This window comes from Gadus chalcogrammus, chromosome 11 (genome assembly GCF_026213295.1).
Source record: "Gadus chalcogrammus isolate NIFS_2021 chromosome 11, NIFS_Gcha_1.0, whole genome shotgun sequence".
NCBI lineage: Eukaryota > Metazoa > Chordata > Actinopteri > Gadiformes > Gadidae > Gadus > Gadus chalcogrammus.
In genome coordinates this window covers 10,540,715-10,564,390 of record NC_079422.1, presented here as the reverse complement: position 1 = coordinate 10,564,390, position 23,676 = coordinate 10,540,715, and the positions used below count along the sequence as shown (strand labels likewise).

The following is a 23,676-nucleotide window of genomic DNA, read 5'->3' as shown; positions in this document are numbered from 1 at the left end:
GTGTGTGTGTGTGTGTGTGTGAGATATTGTTGAACTGGAAGAGTAATGACAGTTGCAGCCTGCCCTTCCGCAATAGGTCTACATTATTCTTCTGAGTAAACTATTCCTAGCAGACAGTGTAAATATGCTACCTTATTTCATCACTACCTCCTTTTTCTGGCGTTGGCTATGATATTGTCATATATTGTATTAAATATGATTCAAGACAGCACATTTCATAACCCAAATATTGCATAGAATGTAGACGTATTAACTTTAAGCTGCATGAATGCCGTAGGCCTGTTTAAGTTGAGGCGCCTTTATTAAAGCGATTTAAATTGAAATATGTGAAACTGCAGGCTAGTGAGAGACTAGTGCTAATTAACAAAAAATACAATGCAGCCCGCCAACCGTCAGTTCTGTTGGCAGGTATTTCTAATCCGGTTTATTGCACACGGAAAAGTTAAACCTTTTTTAATGCACACATGCATTAGGTTCATAGGTAACAGCTTAATTCGTAGATTATCAGAAAATACCTTTATGATCTGGAGCTCAAAAAGTTAATTAACATCAAATAGGTCCTACCGTCCCACCCATGTCCCTTCCAAAAGAGAGGCGTTCCCTTCGCCACACTAAAGCCGCAGTAGGCTGTGTCGTCATGCAAGCTTTCTTTAAAGCATCCCAACACCTTCAGTTATCAGCTGAGAGCTCAGAGCCAGACTGTTGCTCACCCCGGCATCGCCTCCCATCCGGCTAAGACTATCCATATTAGAACCAGGCACAAAGAAATTCTGCTTGAAACCAGACAAGTTTTTTTAATGGCGAGGCTCTGTCATTTGTCACATTCTCTATGCACATGTGCCGTGATTAGGGTGTGAATTCGTTAACTCCGAAATTTGCCACCTGTCCTCTACCGGCGAGGCAACGTTAATAAAAAGAAAGAAAGCAATAGAGACACATTTAGGCTACCTCCTGAAAGATTGACCAGTTGCGCAGTTTTTGTAGGCGGTTGACTCAGAACAGTTGCACCTGCTGAGTCCTCCAAAGGACTCTCTGAACTTATGCAGACGAACACCCGAATGATGGAGATGAGGTAAGCACCGGATTGGGGTTAAACATTACATAACATACAGACACAACGGAACCATGCTTTAACATGTCAATTACTGTTGTTTGTATAGGAAAGTCGATGCTCTCGAATAATCCCAGAGGTTACTCAATTCCTGCAATTTAAACCTTAGCGAAATTGAATGCTGTTTTATACTATCGGCTATAACACCATGCATCGACTTTAATGTTTTACATGCAATTATGTGTAGCCTATGATATGTTATGTATTATTTAATCTATAAATCAAAGGCTGGTGTGTTTTTAATAATTGTCAATTCGCCTACTCAAATAATGCATTTTTTTTACTTAAAAAAGTCATCAGGAAAAGGTAATTGGAAAAAAATTGGCATGAGTTCATTAAAACCTTTCCATTGTGTTCCATCAATGAGAAGATGAGGTCTGACTGGCAAAATACTGCATATTCTGTAATTAGATTGGTAGAACCACACTTTGATTTCTTATCGGGTTATCCAGTGCATCGGTACATCTATACAATCTATCAGCTTTGCACATATCACCGTCCTGTAACCATCTCAGTATTCCTTTGAGACAAGTGGTTAAACTAAGTACACATAAGGCACAGAGGTCCCGTTGCCTCTCTAAAGGCTTTTAATAATTCAATCTCAACTGTCAAATATGCCTTAAGGGCCAGAATGAGTTGGGTATCAACTCGAAACCCTAAGGGAAATAAATTGTGTTTTTGTTTTTGGTTGTAATGCCTGAGATTATCATATTTTAAGATCCAACAATAGGCCTATATGGCTACTTTTATCTGATGGCATGTTGCTAAAATCTCCATGCAATGTAGAGCTAGGGTAAGAATAGGAGTTTATATTTGTCTTATGCTGTGTATGCCACTTTACCCAGGTGGCAGGATCTGCCATTCTGGAAGAATATGCTAATATAATTATGCATAAGAGGAGTTGCATGCTAATTAGAAGAAGCGGACTGTTCTTGAAAATAACAAGCATATGCAGTATATTTAAAAGGAGCAGCACCTTAATGAACAAAACTCCACTGAATAAAAGATTTCCACCCAAAATAATTATACGTTGACTATGACTTGCAATGGTGAGGATTAGCACTTTTATTACACAGTTTCTGTTCTGTTCTATAATATAATTGATATGATTACAGATGTATTTAGTGCAATCATTTGCATTCAGAGATAAAAAGTAATCCCCTGGGAGATTTCCTGTCACCAGTCTCAGGCCTCACCTATCCGAAGGATTTGTATGCAGCTGACCCAACACAGGCAGATTCTCTTTTAAAAATAGCATTTTTTTTAACTGATTCTTGACTTTTGAATTAATAACTTAAATGAGCTTCTCTTCATCAAGGACGTTCTTTGAATGGGTTTGGTGTGATGTGATACGATAGATGTTTTGGTGTTAGATGTTATTAGCGTGTTGTGTGTTTTCTCATATAGTAACAGCAAGTTCACCTGTCCAGATGCTGTTATAAATCTGTGGCTGGATCCCAATCCCCAAGCTTCTGTCAGAAGCCCTGAAAGCACACTCTATTAGAAACTTAGCACCTAAGGTGCAAGAATATGAACACACACCTCACACACATACAACCACGCACACACACACACACACACACACACACACACACACACACACACACACACACACACACACACACACACACACACACACACACACACACACACACACACACACGCACACACAAACACACCAAGAGCTGAGACGAGTTGGCCCCCCATCTGTAGAGCAGTGTCCAAGGCTAACAATGCTAACAGTTAGAGTCCTGTAGCTAATGGAAGGCTGCTGTCTCTTCATTCAGAGCTGTTCCTTAACTCCAGTGTTGTGCTTAGACATCCCAGAGCTGATATGACCTGGTTGGTACTGGATCAGGCTTTCTGACCGCTTCTCGAAACTCAGTCACACTGAAGTCTTCAGTCTGAACTAGGGATGTCCGATATTGGCTTTTTTGCCGATATCCGATATGTGATATTGTCCAACTCTAAATTTTCGATTCCGATATCAGCCGATACCGATGTCGATATTTGGGTTATTTTTCCTCAAACCTAATTTAGGTAACATTACATATCTCCTGTTGTGGAATTAACACAACATGCCTAATGTTATTGTGATGCCCCACTGGATGCATTCTTGAATGCAACAAGGCTTTCCAAATGTTAACATTGTCTGTGCAAAATAAGAAAAATACTTCAACTTAATTTAAAGGAAAAGTGCCATGTTTATTTTTTTTATTTTTTTTATTTTTTTTCAAAAAAAATCAGATACCGATATTGACCGATATTACATTTTTATGCTAATATCGGGCCGATAATATCGGTGGGCCGATAATATCGGTGGGCCGATAATATCGGACATCTCTAGTCTGAACCCATTGCACTCGGCAGAAACTCTTCACCTTCTGTCTTTCCCCCACTTATTCGCTCTTTCTTTCTCTCGCTCTGCCTGTCTCTGTATTGCTATGACCCTCAGTCTTTGTCTCTCTCTCTCTCTCTCTCTCTCTCTCTCTCTCTCTCTGTCTCTCTCTGTCTCTCTCTCTCTCTCTCTCTCTCTCTCTCTCTCTCTCTCTCTCTCTCTCTCTCTCTCTCTCTCTCTCTCTGTCTCTCTCTCTGTCTCTCTCTCTCTCTCTCTCTCTCTCTCTCTCTCTCTCGCTCTCTCTCTCTCTCTCTCTCTCCCCCTGTCTTTCTGAAATGCATACACACGCATTTCCTCGCTTTCATTCACTGTTTTATTCCACTTTGTGTCTCTCTTTCTCTGGCTTTTCCTATGTCTCTCTCTCCCTATTTCCCTATTATGATTATTTCCAACCGCCTGCCTTGCAGTCTTCTTCTCTCTATCTCTCTGTCTCTCTTTCCCTCTATCTATCTATCTCTCTCTCTCTCTCTCTCTCTCTCTCTCTCTCTCTCTCTCTCTCTCTCTCTCTCTCTCTCTCTCTCTCTCTCTCTCTCTCTCTCTCTCTCTCTCCCATCACCTCATTCTTCGAAAGCCTTACTTCACCCTTGATCGACTTCCGCCTGCCACCATTCAGCCTGGCCCTTACTGGGGATCGCTGGTTGCCGTGGGAGATGGGCAGAGCGAGTCATTCGAGGTAGCACTGCGTGGGATTGGTTGAGGAGCCGTTGAGAAAAGAGGCAGAGGTGGTGCTTGCAAGGGAGAGGTGTCTGTGTGAGGGACCAATATGGGGTACCCAGGGTCCTGTTTGTGTGCAGGACAGTCAGGATATCGAGCAGGATATAACTCTCTTCATATTGAGGTCATATTGAACGAAGAGGATGAAGCTTTGAGCTGGACCCACTCTTCCTCCTCTCCTGACATCAGGTGCAGGCCACCGCTTTTTCGAATGAAAGCTGGCGTCCCCCTTCACCTGACCCAACCTCACCTCACCTCATCTCACCTCCACTCACCTATGCTTACTACATCATTGACGAGGAAATACTCCCACATTGGCTTCATATTGTGACATAACTTCTTAAACCCCACAGCCCAAATTGCTTTCCAAATCGTTTAGCCTATATACCCTCTTCAGCCAACTGCCGACAAGCCTAAGCTGACCCTTCCTGGCTGGCGCATACATGGGCTAACATGGGCTCTTGGCTCTAGGGGACTCTTTCTTCAAGGTGAGGGTCGTTGTGTATTCCTGCAGCTTCCTCCGTCTTTCTAAACACCCTCTGATGTTGCCTCAGATGCCCTCTCTCTCTTCCTCCTAAGGGAAACCCACCCCTCTCTCTCCCTCCCTCCCTCCCTCTCTCCCTCTCTCTCCCTCTCTCTCTGTCCTTGGCATATGGAAATGAGGCCATGGGCAAAGACCGAACACACACCAAACTGTGGGAGAGAGGGAGACGGTGGGAGAAAGACGAAGTGGAAGGGTTTGTGAGAGTGTGTGTGTACGTATGAGCACCCTCCTTGTTATACTTTTAAGTTAAAGTTTACTTGAAAGGTCATTTGTATCCTTATCCTTACCTCATGCTTCCAACATTTTTTTCGGGGCAGGGAAAAAAACATTCAACCAATTAATAAAAAATCTTTATTTATTCCCCTTTATTTAATCCCATTTTGAATACATTTAGAAATTAAACAAAGCTGCATTCTTACACCATTTCTGTGTTATCTCACACATTTAACCCTGAGAGGAAGTGTGACGTAACAAACAGGGAAAGTGTGTACCAATTGACTGTAATGGGCTCATTCTCGACTTTTCAAGGGACAATATGCCTGATTTTGTTTAGAAGGACATCAGGTAGTACTTACTGCAGAGGAAGAAGAATTTAGAAAGCAGTCACGAGGCACGTGGGCAGAGTGAGTCATTCAGGGTAGCTCAATATTGTTGGGGCTCTGGGTGCATCCCAGAGCCCACTGTGCTTCACTGGATAGAGAGAGTAGTGGCCATCATGGGTAGGATCCCAGCCCAAAGGTCATGGGTTCACAATGTCTACCTGCAGACATCCTTGAACAAGATGCCCTCAATCCCACTTGCCGATTTATTACACGTAGCAAAAATATATATCACTAAGTCGCTATGGATAATAATGTCTGATTAAATTATAATTGAGCATCTGCTTGATGATAAAATGACTAAACATGGAAGATAGTTCTAGTCATAGACCAACCGCGAGGAGGTCCTGGTGCTTCTGAAAGAAACTCAATTGATCTTGGTTAGGATTAACCCAGGCCTTGTTCAATCTACATTATGCACATAGACGCAGGAGAGAAAATATGGGTTATATGCCTAGCTTGCGGCTGTGGTTTTGAAGATGCTTCTTGCTGAGATGAAGGGTGCAGTGTGAAGAAGTTGGGTGTAATGTTGGTCTTCCAACCGACTCCCCAGGGAGGCTGGGTGTTTGTGGGGGGGGGGGATAATCAGGATTCTGGGCACACTAGCCAGTTCCTAAAGCTTGACTCATTCCATCTGAATGAAGCAGTCACTCCTTCACTGATTTTCTTCTGTTGCTTTGGCCCTCTCTCCCTCTCTCTCTCTGTCTCTCTGTCTCTCTCTCCATCTCTCCTGCTTTCTCTTTCTCTCGCCTTCTCTCTTGTACAGCCTTACTTGCACGTACACACTCACACTTATATTAAATAAAGTACGACCTCAGGCTCTAAGGGGCAGTGCTTTTTCTACTAAATCGTACATGTCTCTGGTTGATAGCCTAGAGATACAATGTAATAACTGCTGTCAGAATTTATGTTCTTTTTTTGGTTGATTCATTTGTTGAAGTAACCCCTGATTGTCGAAAGCAAAAAAAGTAATGGAAACTACAACAAATCCATTGCTTTTCCTAAAGTCTTCTCCATAAACAGAGATCCCTTGGACACAGATGCCTTAAACACAGTGGGATCAAATCAGGCTTTCTGTTCAAACAGTCCTTGACCTGAGCAACCCGTCGATATCTTCTCACCGACACGGGCTAGAGTGATGACAGCTGGCTACACGCCAGGTGTAGTGTAGGAATCAGATACCCAAGTATCTGTGCTCTGAGTGTGATGTGTGGTTCAGAGCCCAGATCAATACATGTGTTTGTGTCGCTATGTGCATCTCTTAGCAGACAGGCCAGGCTTGCTTCGTTGTCATTTTCCACATCCACAAGTTGCTTAAAAGGACTCATTACCCTAATTTTGTTATTTCGGTGGCCTAGGAGTGTGGCACTGATTAACTCAGGGCTGGCACCAGACCACAACATGCTGCAAAGCAGTGTGGAGAATTCGTAATTCACTAAATTAGTTCAGCGGTATGTTATTTATATGGCAGATTAAGTAAGGGTGGCACTCACATGGCCACTCTGTTTCATGTCGGGGCATATGCCACGCCAGCCACCGTGGACACACCCCTGTGCTCTCTCTCTCCCTCTCCCTCTCTCCCCCCATAGTTCCCTCCTGCCCCCCTTCCTTCCTCTCTCTCTCTCCCTCCCTCCTTACCTCCCTTCCTCTCTTCTAACCCAGCTGTTTGTTTTGGTTCACTCCCTCCCACCTTCCCTTCCTACGTCCGTTCCTTTCTTTCTCCCTCCCCCCTCCCTCCCTCCCTTCCCTCCCTCTCTCCCCTCTCCCCCACTCCCTCCCTCCCTCCCCTTCTCCCTCCCTCCCTCCTCTCTAACCCAGCTGTATCTCTTTGTTGCCCCTCAGGCTGGGTGTGATTCTGGGGGCCATCTGGCTCCTCGCCCTTCCAGCCACCTCCACTCCCATCCAGGAGTCAGGTAGACACACACACAAAAACACACACACACACACACACACACACACACACACACACACACACACACACACACACACACACACACACACCCATATTGGCACACTCACACACACACACACACACACACACACACACACACACACACACACACACACACACACACACACACACACACACACACACACACACATATACACACACACACACACACATCGACACACACACACACACACACACACACACACACACATCGACACACAGACACACGTCAAAACATTGTAAATTTAATAAGGTGACCTCTGAACTTTCTCGGGCTTCATTTCCATTGCGCCACTGTTTTTGCTGACTTTGGGTTTGTTGTGGAAGCGGTGAGTTTCTGCGCTGAGCATCAAGGTCAGCTGACGCCCCCTGCGGTGCAGCTCAGCCCAGTGGGATCTTGTTGAGTCAGAAACACTCTAATCACCTGGCGCAGGCTTAGCATAAGCTTCTCTAGGATTTTTTAATGTACCAAAATGAGGACTTAACCCACCAGACCCCCGACCCTAAAAACACTTACGTTCTTGGAAGCTGAGGTTAAAAAAATGTGTCGGCCGGCTGGTATCCCTGGGGGGTCGTCACACTCAATGAGTGAGCCCCTACAGAAGTCAGATTATTATTGAGTTATTATGAACTATAAAAGACATGCAATCCTTTTGTTTTCTATTGATTGTTCACCTGTCACCCTCCCTCGCTCCCAGACGACTCCAAGCTGCTGCAGGTGACCATCCCCACCCCCCCGCAGGTGTCTGCCACCCTGGGGGGGTCCCTCACCCTGCCCTGCCTGGTCTCCCTCTCCCAGCCCCCCCACACGCCCTCCACCTCCGGCCGGCGCGCCGTGCTTTCGGTGCCGCGCGTCAAGTGGAGCGTGCTCTCTGAGGGCCGCGACACCGAGATCCTGGTCGCCCGCGGCGACCGCGTCAAGGTGAGCGAGGTGTACCGTGGCCGGGCGTCGCTGCTCAGCTACGCGGTGTCCCCCGCCGACCTCAGCCTGCAGCTGGACGCCATGGGCTACAACGACACGGGCTTCTACCGCTGCGAGGTGCAGCAGGGCCTGGAGGACGCCCACGACGCCGTGCAGGTCAAAGTCAAAGGTGAGGGGGTCAAAGGTTAGCGGAAGGGCAGTGTAGTGTGGCAGACTCCCAGCACGTAGGTTGCAGGTTTGAGCCGCAATCTCTCCAGCCTTACCTGTTGGCATCCTTGAGCCAGAAAAGCTAACTACCTAGCCACTACCTGCTCCTTAATGACATGTGACTCTGAAGGCAATGTTAGTCAAGAGTGTCTGACTCCAGCAGTAAAGTAAGGACAATCTAGTTCAAGTTCCTATCTATTCTTAGCCATACCGACTCACAGAAATGTATTTTCTATGTAAGTCATTAATGAGAAGTTATGGGTTCGGTCGACTTGCTCAAGGGTGAGGTCGACGGCAGACAATAGGTTTGGAATTTGGACTTCGAGTCAAACTCCTTCAACGCTCATCTATTCTGCCCTCTTATACATGGCTGAAAACTGCTGCTTCTGGGTCATCAGGTGTGGTGTTCCACTACCGCGACGCATCCAGCCGCTACGCCTTCACCTTCGACCAGGCCCTGGACGCCTGTGAGGAGATTGGGGCTCGGGTGGCCACGCCGGAGCAGTTGCTGGCGGCGTACCGCAGCGGCTACGAGCAGTGTGACGCGGGCTGGCTCTCGGACCAGTCTGTCAGGTAAGAACCTCGAGGGGATCTCGACACAGGTTAGAGAACTGCAGGGGACAGTCTATCGAGATCTTTTTTGTTATATTCAGGCTTTGGGGCCTGAAAAAGTCCTTTGTTTAAATTATCAACTTTATATGCGACTACGTGACCGCAATATGGTCCTAACGTCGTTTAGGAATGTCGTTGCTAGGTTACAGAGCTCAGAGTTCCATGGTTGCAGTGGCTGGCTGACCGTTGGGCATTAAGGCCTTCTTAATGGCAGCCGAGCAGCATGTCCTCGTCCGTTTCAACGCCGTCTAAAAGTAGCTTTTCCGGTTTTCTGTGGAGGAACGAGTTCCCGTGCTGAAGAGAGGTTCAGTTGAGCGAGACAAAATGTTCTGTTTGACATTAGATCCACATCAAGGCATGTTCTTTCCCGTACCAGCATTTCTGGAAGAAGCTGGCATTTACCAGCTTCTTCAAGGGTAGTTGTGAGGGGTATCGGTAGCTGATATCCTTTGGTATCTGATGGTCCTAGTCTCTCTCACCATGCTCTCCACAGATACCCCATTCAGATGCCCAGGGAGGGCTGCTTTGGGGACATGGACGGGCAGCCAGGAGTCAGGAACTATGGGCTGCTGGAGCCAGATGAGCTGTACGATGTGTACTGCTACGTTGAAAATATTGAAGGTACGATCTCAGTAACAGCTACCCTCTTCAAGGATCAAGAAGTTTGCAAAGTACTACATTTACAGTCACATTACTCAATCTTACCCTGCACTCAATAAACATAATGTTGTGGGTAAACGCGGTCGTCTTTACTGATAGTATTAATGAAGCTAATCTCTAAAAGCTGGCACCCCATGACATCACCCCCTTTGTAGGGGAGGTGTTCCACGGCTCCGCCCCCCAGCGGTTCACCCTATGGGAGGCCAAGGCCTTCTGCCAGGACCAGTGGACGGAGTTGGCCACCACGGCCCAGCTGTACGCGGCCTGGAACGACGGCCTCCACCACTGCAGCCCCGGCTGGCTGGCCGACGGGAGCGTGCGCTACCCCATCGTGGTCCCTAGGGAGCGCTGTGGCGGCGGGGAACCCGGCGTCCGCACCGTCTATCGCTTTAGCAACCAAACGGGGTTCCCTGAGCCGCACACGCAGCAAGACGTCTACTGCTTCAGAAGTAAGGAGTGTTGCGTGATGACGTGCAGTGTTGGGGTAGTTACTCAAAAAAAGTAATTAGTTACTTAATACTAGTTACTTCTGTAAATTGTAATGAGATTACTTTACTAGTTACTGCATTTGAAAAGTAATTTCACTACTTATTACTTAACTTTCCAGTTTCTTAATTTACTGTAGATAGATGGACAAACATCATAGCCCTATCATCACTTCAATGTGTTTATTGTATAAATCTATACAAAATAGCATATCAAACCATATGTAAGAACAATATCCCTGTCTGCACAAAGAAATGCCTCACTGTAAAATCCACAAACAACAGGATAAAGTAGGCTATGGTGAGGTCAATCAGTAGCAACACACAAGTTTCAAAACACAGGCTTTGGGAAACATGAGAACAACAATTAAGTGGTCAAGGAAAAATATAAAAAGGTCACTTTATCCCATACAATTAAAACAGAAATGCAGGGCGATTCAATAGTCGACAGGGAAAGCATGTCTTCTACAATGAACCCTGCAACTAGCCTGTCTTTCTGTGTCACCTGCTTCTGCGCTCCAACACTAGAACACCCCTTTGCACAAGCAGCTATGTCACTCAAATCGATCGCTATGGCAACGTGCCGAGGCAATCAGGCTCTGCAGAAACACAGGCAGCACACATGCATGTACCACAACAGATCAGAACTTTACACACAGGCAAACACGGCTTGGGTAACGCAGGATAGCGCGTTACTATAGTCTAGTAAAGTAGTGTAGTTACCGATATTTTAAATGGAATGCGTTACTTTACTTCGTTACCCAAAAAAGTAATATGGTAACGATATTACTACTAGTTGGGGTATTACTTGCTTGTACCCTATAATGCTATATAAATATAATGAATTATAATTATTATTATTGTATCGTATCGTACTCCTGCTAAGCTACAATCAGAGAGCAAAATTGTTGAGGGCCGGTCCTGTCTAGCTGTCAACTGATAGAGCATGGTCTTAACACTGCAAAGGTTAGGGTACTCACTCTGTATTTAAAACACCTTGGATTAAAGTGTCCACCGAGCAGAATGCAGCCTTCTCATGACCTTCTCATCCTTCCAGGCAATAACGGCCCCCACACCGACTCCCCCCATACATTCCAGGCCACTGAGCCACATGAGGTTGAAGACCATGACCTTGACGACCCTCTTGAGGAGGTCATTGCCAGCAAGGGGACCTTCCAAGAGCAGAACCCAGCAGGAAGGCCTTCTGGACCAGAGTCCCAGAGTCCGTCACCGGGTGAGGAGTACCTCACAGTGTCCAGGGACCCGACCGAAGAGCACCATCCATCTGCCACCGTCCCGTCACAGATTGAACCCCCTGCGGTGGCCTCCAGCTATCCCGCGTCCTACCACCCATCCCCTGAAGAACACCCCCTAACCACCCCCCCTCTTCCATCAACTCATCAATACCTGGGGGGAGATGGAACCCCAACCTATGGACCGTCCCTAGAGACTGATGGGGATGTGACCACTACACTCACTGATGGGGATGTGACCACTACACACACTGATGAGGATATGACCACTCTACACACTGATGAGGATGTGACCACTCTACACACTGATGGGGATGTGACCACACATGAGGCTGATGAGGATATGACCACTTTACACACTGATGAGGATATGACCACTCCACACACTGATGGGGATGTGACCACACATAATGCTGATGGGGATGTGACCACTCTACACACCGATGAGGGTGTGACTACACATGAGGCTGACGGGGATGTGACCACTCTACACACTGATGAGGATGTGACCACGCATGATGCTGATGGGGATGTGACTACACATGAGGCTGACGGGGATGTGACCACTGTACATACTGACGGGGATGTGACCGCTGTAGAGGCTGAAGGGGATGTGACCCCTGTAACTGAAGAATCCCCATCGCTTCCTGTCTCCCTCGAGGAGTCGGACAGCACTTCACCTGGAGACACGTCCGAACCCACGTCAACTCCCGACCACTTTGAAAACACCCCGGAGACCGCAACCGTGGCGACGGCGCTCGCCATCGGCACACCGGATGCAACCGAGACGCACAACAGCGAGACGCAAGGACACGGGGCCGACGAAGAGTCAGGGGAAGAGGAGGAGGACCACCACACCCTCGCCGACATACATCAGGAGCATGTGTCTGAGGCCCACACCCCCAGCCCGCTGCCCCCCCTGCTCTCTGGGCCAACCACAGCTGAGCACCCTCTGACAGAAGAGGGGGGGTCTGAAGAGGAGCCTCTGAGCTCGCGCCCCGACGAGAGCGCCGTTCCGCTGGGCTCCTCCCACGACCAGACGCCGGAGGAGAGCAGTGGATCCGCGGCCCAGGACAGCACTCCGCAGCCAGGGCCGGAGAACCACTTCACTACCCTCCACTACAGTAAGAAGTGGTAATTTGGGTAGACTCCATAATGTTACAGGAAATGTAACGGAAAAATGAACACGTGGTTGTTATTGTATCATTTTAACCCTTTTTTAATCTATTGATTGATATAAAATACATTTGCTGTTATGTATTTAACTGGTTATCTAACATTTATATTTCTTAGGTAATTGCTGAGCTTAGTAAAAGTACAATGAATGCAAAATGTGTTTTAAATGTGTTAATTTGTTTAATATTTACAGTTATTTCCACTCCTGTTCAAACTCAATCTCAGAAGTGTATGAGATATGTTATGTGTTATATTATTTGTTAATGACTGCTTTCTCTGCAATCAGTTTCCGCCATGGGTCTGACATCCGGGCTCTCTGGGTCTCTGTCGCCCTCTGCTGGTGGCGTGGAGGATAGCAGCCAGCACGAGTCGGGCTTCACCCAGACACCTGAGGGCGGTGTGGTGGTGGGACGGGTCCAAGACATGGAGCAGGAGGTGTTGAGCGAGAGGGTGGAGGTACTCCTCGGGGGGGAACAGGATCCTCTGAAGGAAGCTGTGGAACACAGCTCCGGCGGCGAGGGCTCGGCCGAGGTGTCCGGCGGGGCCCTTGGGGAGAGCTCCGGCATGGAGCCCGAGGAGGGGTCCCTGATGGAGGAACAAACGCCCGTCGCAGTCACCGACGGAGGAGGCGGGGCCTCCGAGACACCTGACTCTGAGGAGTCCTTTACGGAGTCCTCGGTCACCCTCCTCCCCGATGACCTCACCCTGACCTCTGAGGCCGCGTTCACAGGCCGCACCCCCACCCCAACCGCACCTCAGGAGACCCGCTCCGACGTGGAGTACAGCGCGGAGCCGCCGGTTACGGTGGAAACTGGCCTCGCCGATGACATCACCGATGAGGATCACGAGGAGGATGCTACCATGATGATGGACTCCACCTCTCTGGATCAGCGTCACAGCGAGACCCCCAGCCCCCGCCCTATCGATGCGTACTACGCAGGGTGGACGGCGGAGGACGTAAAGGAGGAGGTGGAGCAGGAAGAGAGTTACACACACTCAGCCTCACCCACAACCAGACGTGATGAGGGCGACATAGGTAGGAACACCCTCACAGTGCAAGCGCCGGAATACACCCTTCCACCCTTGCTTGGGTTAGTAAGTGCAGTGGCTTGGGTGTTCCGCACCCAGCTGAAAGGTATGCTCCTTAGTTAGATCTTAAATGTCTACAATCTATCTAGTCCTACCTGTAGGCTCCACCTGCTCTTTAATGACCAGCCTCAGTATTAACTGGAATTCACTTTGGATGTTACATCTACTGAGTGACAGGATAGTTAAAGTAGTATTTGCTTATTGTTTCTATTTTAGGAGTGAGAGCTGAGTTGCAAGAAAAAGAGAATTTGTTTTAATATTGATTTTTGAACCCCCCCCCAACCCCAGGGGGGGGGGGGATGGTTGTTATTATAGCAGCTTAAGCTGAGTCAGCAAAAACTGAAGGATTACCTTCATTAAATTTGAATTACATCTTGATTATTAGACCTATTTGACTTCCAGCAGGGAGCTACTTACTGTGGTATAATTTTATAATACTAAGAATAATAATGATAACAAAAAAATAATATCTTGTCATTTTGGTTAAGACCTAAAGAATATACCTCTTTAATGATGATATTTAAATTGTGTTTAAAGTATAAAAGGAGATTTCAAGAGGAATGGAAATGGCTTGATTTGCTTAGCTAAAGTGCCAACTTTATAATTCAAGAAGTTATGAGAAGCATGCAGCAGATGCATATTACTTCTAGTAAGTTCTGGTTATATTCTTTGGCAGTTGAAACGGAACATGCCTGATTCAATATTGCCCTCTAGTGTGGAGATATTGAAACTGCAATGATATTACCTTAAAACACAAGTGATTCATCACATCAAGGAAATCCAGTAATTTCTGTCCAAGCTTATTATTATTTTTTATTTTTTATTGATAACGGGGTTATTACAGTTCTTCATCTCTGTGAACTAACCCTGAACAGATCATTGTGTGGAGGATTCGTGCCTGAACGGAGGCACCTGTGTGGACAGAGAGCCCAGGGTCTGTGTGTGTCTGCCCAGCTATGGAGGAAACCTGTGCCAAACAGGTTTGTTGCCTGCTTATAGTAATATGGATCATCACACTGCATACCTTTGTTAACATGTCATATAATCTGCATTAGTGCTGTACTGTATTTTACCTTCTCACCTATGTTTGTGTCAAGGAACAAAACAAAGTATTTGCAGTATTTTTTAAGTATTAAAGTATTTTCTAAACGATATTGATTTAAAAAAAAAAAAAACGTTGCTGAATTTTCCTGTTGTTAGAGACAGATGTGGGTGACTTTCTTATGAAAAATGCCTTAGCACATCCCTATACCTGTATACATATCTATTTTCTCGCCATCTCCCCCTCTCACTGCCTCTCTCCTCTGCTCACCCCCCCGGCCACCCTCTCTCTCTCCCCTATCTTCCCTCACTCCCTCTCCCCCTGTCTGTCCCTCTCCTTCTCCCCCCCTCTATCTCCTCCGTCTCCCCTCCCTCCCCCGGCCTCCCTCCCATGGCCTCCCTCCCCCGGGTGAAGACCTGAATGCGTGTGATATGGGCTGGGAGAAGTTCCAGGGCGTGTGCTACCGCCACTTCTCCAAGCGGCAGGGCTGGGAGGTGGCCGAGCAGCACTGTCGCATGCTGGGGGCCAACCTGGTGTCCATCATGAGCCCCGAGGAGCAGGACTACGTCAACGGTATCCGGCCCTTACCCCCACCCTACCGGGAAGGGAGGGACCCCACTCCCCCTCCTGTACATCTGTTTTAAATGCTGTGGTTGATGAATGTTCCCTAACCGTACCTATTATAGCTGCTCGTTCATGACCCATAGAGTCATTTGGGATAAATTGACCTGCTCAATTACTAATTGGTATTATATGCATGAATATCGTGTGCACTCATCCGTGCTGGGGGGTAAAGCGTGCGAGAGAGCTACCGTGTGACTACCAGTGTTTCGATCCCACACTCGTGTGAGGGCTGCCCCAGGGAGGAAAATTAACCTTTTAATTAGGCTATATCATTAGATGAATAAAACAAATAATGATGGATCAAGCAGTTGAAAATGACGCTCTGTGCTTACGGCAATGCTCACAAAGCCACACACAATTAGATATTTTTATATATATTGTATCATTTGAGAAACATTAGTTTGAGGTAAGACAAGTCACCAATGAAGCCTTATATTACCGATATGAAAGAAGGAATAATAACGAATAAGGCAGTTGAGACCTCATTCTTCACACATGGCGATGTGTGTCCGACACAACAACACACTCATTTATTGAATTTAGTTTTAAATGAGTTCCTATCGTTCAATTTGATTGATTCGCTTCAGTGACGATATTAATATATTCATTTATTTATAACCAACACAATTATCCATGATGAACGACGTTCAGTTATCTATTTGAGAGATATTTTGAAGCACTAATGTTATAAGTAGCAATGTGTATTCCTTGTTTTGTTTTTTAGGCTTTTATAAGATATGGTTGTTTTAAATCCCAAGTGGGCAGTGATTTGAGACAGAGTCGTCTCCATTAGAAGGACATTCAGGTTCCTCAAAGGAATGTTTACAAAACTTGATCAGGAAAATATGTGCTTTGTAGTTGCGGGGGCCGGATAAGTCTCAACAAACATATTCTGGGACTGGCGTTTGAACTCTCATTGAATGCTTCAGGCTGTCCCAGGTTAATGCCTGTATGTTTGGGTCTGCAGAGGAGTCCTGATGATGGCTATCTCACATTCCTGAAGTGGCTCTTGTCTGCGTTCTGCAGGCGGTCGACATGCTCCCGTACTCTCCATTCAGACGTCAACATATAGTATCTGTAACACGATCAGACAGTTGGCTAGTAATTCAGACCATTCAACCCCTTCCTGTTTGTTTTTTTGTTCTTCCACTTGTTAACTGTTTTATTGTTACTGTCGGATGTGTTCTGCACATTATGATTATTATCAGAAAGGTATCGCATTACTGCATCATCTCACACCAACGCATAAAGGCACACACAATAAAGCTTTAGATTTTGCCAACTAAATACTCTCTTCTTAAAAATGGTTCAGATGATTGTCGTAGACCGCATCTGAACATTTGACTCATGATGTAAGATGGATTTTTCACATTTGTACCATCCATGAATTTGCTACATTGCCGTAGTAATATTTAGGTAAGAGCAGAAGCTTTTCTTCAAAGTGACCTGCAGTGATTTCAGTTACACGGGTCTTATTCGCCCATTGAATGCTCGTTGCTCTCCGTCTGTCTGGTTAACTCACTCTCTCCTCCCTTCTCCAGATAAGTATAAAGAGTACCAGTGGATCGGTCTGAACGACAGAACCATTGAGGGAGACTTCCGCTGGTCGGATGGAAACCCTCTTGTGAGTATCGAGTGAACAGAGAGCCTGATTCACCGTTTTTATCCCCATCCTGTATCCATGTTTTCATATACAAATAGTTGACGAGTATGAATTTGTGCTCTAAACTTAATCTATGTTTTCAATCACAAAGAGGCATACCAGGCTAACAGATAATTTTTACTTCCTTACGATAATTTGTTTTCCCCCATTTGCCACCTACAGTAAGCAGGTTAACACAAATGCTCAAATTTAAATTTAAATCAAATACAAGACATAAAAACAAGTATAATTCAAATATTCGGTTTGTTTAGTAGTTCTCATCTGAATGCGCCAAGTCTTATCCCTGTCAGTGTAATCTACCAAGACTATGCAGGTACGCTAGAATCTGATACTTCAGACAAGTAGCACAAACACAATATGTGGTCAAAACAGTCTGCACTATCCCAGATGGTTGGTTCCCTGGTATTGAAGACAATCATGAAGAACTTCTCTATTTCCCTTGTAGGATTAGACCAGAATATAATTTGTGTACATTGTGTGTATATATGATTGTATCCCTTAATTTTTCAGCTATTAGGACAACATCCACTGCTATATGTATCTATCATTTCACTGAAAGATGAACCCTGCTGTGTTCCCGTAGCTGTATGAGAACTGGTACCGGGGCCAGCCCGACAGCTACTTCCTGTCTGGGGAGGACTGCGGTGTGATCGTGTGGCATGAGGGCGGCCAATGGAGTGATGCGCCATGCAACTACCACCTCTCCTACACCTGCAAGAAGGGCCCCTGTAAGTAGGACTACACACCTCTACCAGCTCTCCTACGCCTGCAAGAAGGGCCCCTCTAAGTGGGCCTACATACAGTTACCACCTCTCCTCCACATGCGAGAATGGCCCCTGTAAGTAGAACTACACTTAGACCACCTCTCCTCGACCTGCAAGAAGGGCCCCTGTAAGTAGAACTAGTCACATCTACCACCTCGCCTAGACCTGCAAGGAGGGCCCCTGTAATTAGAACTACACACAGCTTCCACACTAATTATCCTACATTTGTTATGGTGTCGTTGCTATGGCGATTCGAGCCACAGGGATAACCGTATTAACTATTCCTCAGCGAAAATAAATTGGTTAACATTTGATATTTTGACTACTTTACTCTTCACAATTAATTTTTATTTAATCAACTCTAGCCTTGTTATTAATTGAGCATAGGAGAGAAGGTGTGGGAGAAGTTCAGAATAAACGACTTCAGTCGGACTGAAATCCTATGCTGTCCAAAGTAGAGGATGAGATGACATGGCCGTGTGCCGAAGTAAAAACACACAGGTTCTCCGATGAAAAGCTGATGAATAACCAGAATGCGGCCCTGTTTCTGCGTCCCCTTCTCCTGCCAGCCTCCTGCGGCGCCCCCCCGGAGGTGCTCAACGCCAAGGTGTTTGGGAAGGAGCGGTCGCGCTACGAGACCCACGCCATGGTCCGCTACTACTGCACAGAGGGCTTCCTGCAGAGGTTTGACCCCGTCATCAAGTGCCTGATCAGCGGGCAGTGGGAGGGGCCTCAGATTACCTGCACAGGTGAGGAACCCCTGCCACTACTGATATACTACAGATAATACCACTCTACTAACCCATGCTCTGATAACCCTGCTTGTTAATGACATGCATCCAAATACACTGTACGTCACTATTGGCGGGGAGAAAATTTCCTATGTATTTTTTGGCTGATCCCTCACATTTTGTTGTGTTTTACAGAACACTCCGAACAACTTGTGCCAAATCAAAAACCCCTAGAAGGGTGAGTGTTGTGAAACATTTTCAGATCTGAATAAATTTTAAAATGCATAGTAGTAGTACTACAAACTACTTGGTTCAATGTTATACTGTAGTATTCATGTTATACATTTTAACAGAAGGTAGACTTAATGTTGATCTCTGCTGTTCCTACGTAGCTACAGTGCTCTGAGTGGTGCACCAGCAGATTTAAGCGACCACCATTCAGAGTGAGGGGGTCCTGGAGGTCCTTGAAGGTCCGTGAAGGTTCTATAGGTCCTGGACTCCATGGGGAAACCAGACCTTCCAGACCTGGAATAACTACTACACCCACCTACACCTCCCTTGGTTTCTTCTTAATTTCAACACATCTTTTGTTTTCCTGATGCACAAACTGTCCTATCTTGTTTTAATGATTTATATATATATATATAGAGGAAATATTCCGGAAATATATATATTTCATACTACAGCCAAGACACTGGGTGTAAAAAAGTGAAGAGGATGAAAAAGAAACGTGTTTCATTGGCCCTGAGTAGATGAATGATTCCTCTATCTCCCAAGGTTTAAGATATGATTTTAGAGACCTTTCAGTCTTGTTGCAAACAGGGATTTCTTTCTGATTACTTTACTCTTGGGGGGGAAATGGCACAATGGAAATGTTATGTTATCACTGTTAACACACATTTGAATGAAATAATGACCCATAACAGCACAATGTAACACGTGATTAAAGACGCAGATAGACCTGGTAGTAACACGTTAACACATCAGAATAATTCCATACATGTCAAGATTTTTATTATACAATTTCGAAACGGCAGAATTTATTTTGAATAGTGATGTTAGTATAGAGGCTCATTACATGGAGTGAAATGAATGGATGTCATTACAAGATAAACACATTTGAAAATAAATGAGGGGTTTTTTTTCAATGGAAAATGCATCAAGCATATATACCAGCTGAAAATTTAAAATATGCTTGGTACAATGTTGCAATGCATAAATAATGAATTGCGGCTATGTTTCACATTTATTTATGGGTATATTTTAGCGTGATTCTAGTTCATGAATAACACTACAAACCTATGTTAGCTGAATAGTACTAGTGATGCTATAGCCCGAAAACATCATTCATCATCAATATTCATGTATTTGGGCTTTTTATGGGTTCCGAAACAGATTCTCCATATTATACATAGGCCTAATGGACCCATTTATTGAAAAGTACCTCGCTCATCCCAAATTTGTGTTAGTTCTTGTCAACACCACACAAAAGATGTAAAGTCAGTCACACTGAAGAAGTTGCTCTGCATTTGCCGTCTTCTATTAAAGGTGAAATATTATATCGTTAGGTGTGAGTGTGATTAGCCGTTACTTACAAGCCATTTTGAAAATCTGCCTCTTCTGACATCACAAATGGACGTGTCCACCTATGTGTGCCGGTTAGATGAGCAACGTTTGCTACACTCCACTGGGTAGGCTGCACGGATCTATCCGGCACACATCTAGGTGGACACGCACTGACGCACACTTGTGAAGAGGCCAATTTTCAAAACGTCTTGCAACGGCTGTTCACACTCACACCTGGTGATATAATATGTCACCTTTAACTTTTAAGAGGCGTGTAGTACGACAGGGAGGGGGAGTCCTCTCAGGCTGCTGATAACCGATAGCAATACGCTCCGTAAATACGCTGCGTTTTGGCGGGAAACCCAAAGGAGCGGATGCCCGGTTCAGGAACTCCTCCACAGCGCTCACGGGGGAAGGCGATGGGGAAGCGAACGCTGCCGTCACGCAGCCAACCGCCCTGGCAGCGGTCGAAGCTCAGGAACCGCCAGGCAGAGTAGAGATGGCCGACCAGGGCTAGCTCCGCCCCCACTTTCTTACAGACTTGGTTCGCTTGATCGTAGGAGAACGGTCCTGTTTCGTAGAACACGGTACCTGTTGGTGGTAGGGGGGACGGGGACGACTGTTTACACTTTTGACTCTTTTTTAACTAAACTGTTGAAAATATAAGTTCACATTTATAACTATTGAATCTCCCCTTTCAAAAAATGACCAATCCACTTTTTGTTTGATTTCCTTACCCCTTAAACCCCTTAAATATATAATTGTTCTTTTTTTTTAATGGAGTTGTTGTGGAGTTATTCTGCCAACTCCCGCCTACAGTGGAGGTTTGTGGCTGTGAACCGTGTTTGTGGTTGTCAGGGACGTTCTTCTCGGGCTGAGGTCAAGGGTTTCTGATGGACCGCATTCTCAGACAATTCCTACGAACAGCAGTTTGCTTTGTATTCGTCCTAAACTGACCGCAACCCAATCCCACTGCGGTCTATGAACCAAATGTCTCCATCTGTTGCTATTGAAACGAGGAACGGAGATTGGTGCCAAGTGGATTGGCACCCCGTTTTCACTATTCATGTCAATCAAGTGTCAATCAAGGATTTAACACAGAGTAGTCACTTGATTGTTTGACTTCATGATTCTGGGTTTGATACCCAATGTCCACGGTCTATCTGCAGGTATGCTTGAGGAAGATGCCAAAACCCTACGTAGAAAATACATGTTAAAATTAATTACCGGTACCTAGGATTAAAGTGCCTGCTAAATAGTGCATAAGTCAATTATAAACTATCTCACACTTCTGAGCTCATTCATATTCACTTCCTGTACACTGCCACCTGCAGATCTTTTGCAGTGACATCACACTTTTGGTGATAAATTTGGGTATCATAAGTACTGGCTGTACATCTCTTAATGGGTAAATATAAATACTTTTTTTCCTGATAAAATACATTTAGCAAACGACTTCCAACTGTTGACGAACATGGACGTATGGCTGTAACAGAGGTTATAGGGGTTCTTCCTGAGCTCACCCGGGGTGGACGAGGTGAAGCAGAAGGCGTCGAAGCGGTCGCGCTGCTTGTCCTTGGGCCCGTAGCTGCGTAACCCGGGCAGCAGGTCGTCCCCGCCACACTCGGCCCGGGGGATCAGGATGGGGTAGTGGACCGTCCCGTCCCCCAGCCAGCCGGCGTTGCACCAGTCCAGACCCTCCGTCCAGGCTCCGCAAGCAGAGGACAAAGACATGAGTAACCAGACCACGGGGGAGGGTTGGGATTACAGGAAGGGTCAGAGGAAGGTTACTGTAAACCCATTCCCCGGGAGAAACCAGCCCAACCAACCTCCCATTTTTAAACTCATAACTACCTCTGTAGAGTTGCTTGAAGGTAGCCAGCACGCCATCTTGTTGTGCGCAGGCCTGCTGGGCCTCCGCAAAGTTGTATTTGTAGCGGCCATTTTGGCTCTGATATGGAAACACCACCCCTGGCAAGATTCAGAAAACGTTGTCGTTTAGGGTTAGATTATGTCAAAGGTTATGTCAAATATCTTGTCTTTCTTTAATGTTTTTGGAGAAATGTTTTGTAACCAAATTTAGAACATCATTCAATTTAGAAAATATTAATTGATTATAAAAGGCTTCGTATTCATCTCTTCCCTTTCAAATATCTTAGTATTTCCAAAGGACTAAAGCACAGTCCCCAAATACCACAACCATGTGCTTATCGTGTTACCTTCGATCCTCAGAGTTACAATCACGTTCTCGTCCTCAATCCCGTTGATGAGCTCGCAGCGGTACCGTCCGCCATCTTGTAATTCAAGATGGTGGATGTGCAGCGAGGCGTCCATGGTGTGAGCGTTCCGGAGAGAGACACGAGGACCCAGAAGGCCATAGAGTTTGAAGGCGTATCCGTTGGATATCAGCACTATGTTCTCTGGTCCTGGGTTCTCTGGCTGAAGTTTGGTCCACTTGACCTTGAAGTGGTTGGGTTTGGTCTGCAGGATGCAGGGTAGCGAGGCATTCTCCCCTCGACGGGCGATGACTTCGGCGTAAACAGGCGGCTCGATGAGATACTTCAGCTTCTTCTGGTCTGGAGCCAGGGAGCACAAATACATATGGTGGGCCCTCTTTATACTGTGAGTGTCAATGGTGAATCCAAGCATCCATACCCTCATCATCATCACTTTTTCAGCTGAAACGTTTAGTAGTACACTTGCTAAGGTTTGACAAGCCAAGTCTCTCAAACGACATCAGCCATGATATGTTCAAATGTGTAATTGTTCAGAATATGTAATTATTAATTAATTTGATTATGATAATAATGAATCGTCACGTATATAATTATGCACATTCGTCATGCTCAAATTTAAAATAGAACATAAGGTATAACTCCAGTAATGAATATTTGTTGTTGGTTGTAGTAGCTCTACCTGTCCTGGTGGGGGGTTCTGCTACAGGGGAACAGGTACAGCAGCTCAGGGTCAGCAGGACACCAGCAACAACGTTCATCACAAAGTTCATCTCCCGTACTGTCCTTACAGGTCACAAGCATAACATATTGATCAGACATGTCTCTAGAAAAATACAAGGAGCCTGGCTTTGTGCCATTTACAGCAGGACAAGCTCAGAAAACTCCTGTTTGTATGGAATTACTTTTAATTTCAATAGAATATATTTAATCAATCAATATTAGACTCAATATTTACTTAACACTGTATTATTTTAATATTGTCGGCAATCACAATCTTCAATTGCTCTAAAACAAACCCCGGCAACTAGCCCTTTGAGTTGCATTTAGTCCTTACGTTCACATCCATCAGCGGAAAAAAAGCCTTGTTGTTATTACCTGTTTGGTTGAGAATGTGCAGTTTTCTTTAAACGGAGGGTTGGCCACTCAGGATGGATCCACATGACAATGGTGCCCACTTAATTATCTAGCAATATAAATTCTTAATATTAATTTGTACTTTTACAATTAAAGCTGTTTGTTTATTATTGGCTCTGTTCCACGCCTGCATCTTCATACAAATCCCCTGAATCTTTCATTTTCACCCATCTTCTGTCTTCTGTGTTGGACAT

At 45.6% G+C, this 23,676-nt stretch overlaps 2 protein-coding genes across 2 annotated transcripts; one reads left to right on the top strand and one right to left on the bottom strand.

Moving 5' to 3' along the window:
• The first annotated feature begins 1,061 nt into the window (after positions 1 to 1,061).
• bcan (brevican) lies at positions 1,062 to 19,669 on the top strand. The gene is made up of 15 exons (XM_056601997.1): positions 1,062 to 1,072; positions 7,209 to 7,279; positions 8,016 to 8,408; positions 8,845 to 9,019; positions 9,552 to 9,679; positions 9,874 to 10,167; positions 11,261 to 12,580; positions 12,919 to 13,668; positions 14,597 to 14,701; positions 15,178 to 15,336; positions 16,929 to 17,011; positions 17,634 to 17,778; positions 18,384 to 18,563; positions 18,741 to 18,783; positions 18,938 to 19,669. Exons 1-15 carry the CDS (start codon positions 1,062 to 1,064, stop codon positions 18,990 to 18,992), a joined length of 3,912 nt encoding a protein of 1,303 aa, XP_056457972.1. The 3' UTR covers positions 18,993 to 19,669.
• Positions 19,390 to 23,676, bottom strand: hapln2 (hyaluronan and proteoglycan link protein 2). The gene is made up of 6 exons (XM_056603063.1): positions 23,444 to 23,676; positions 23,028 to 23,131; positions 22,331 to 22,687; positions 21,966 to 22,082; positions 21,635 to 21,820; positions 19,390 to 20,702 (listed from the first exon to the last, which is right to left on the bottom strand). The coding sequence occupies exons 1-6, from the start codon at positions 23,506 to 23,508 to the stop codon at positions 20,413 to 20,415; spliced, it is 1,119 nt and encodes a 372-aa protein (XP_056459038.1). The 5' UTR covers positions 23,509 to 23,676; the 3' UTR covers positions 19,390 to 20,412.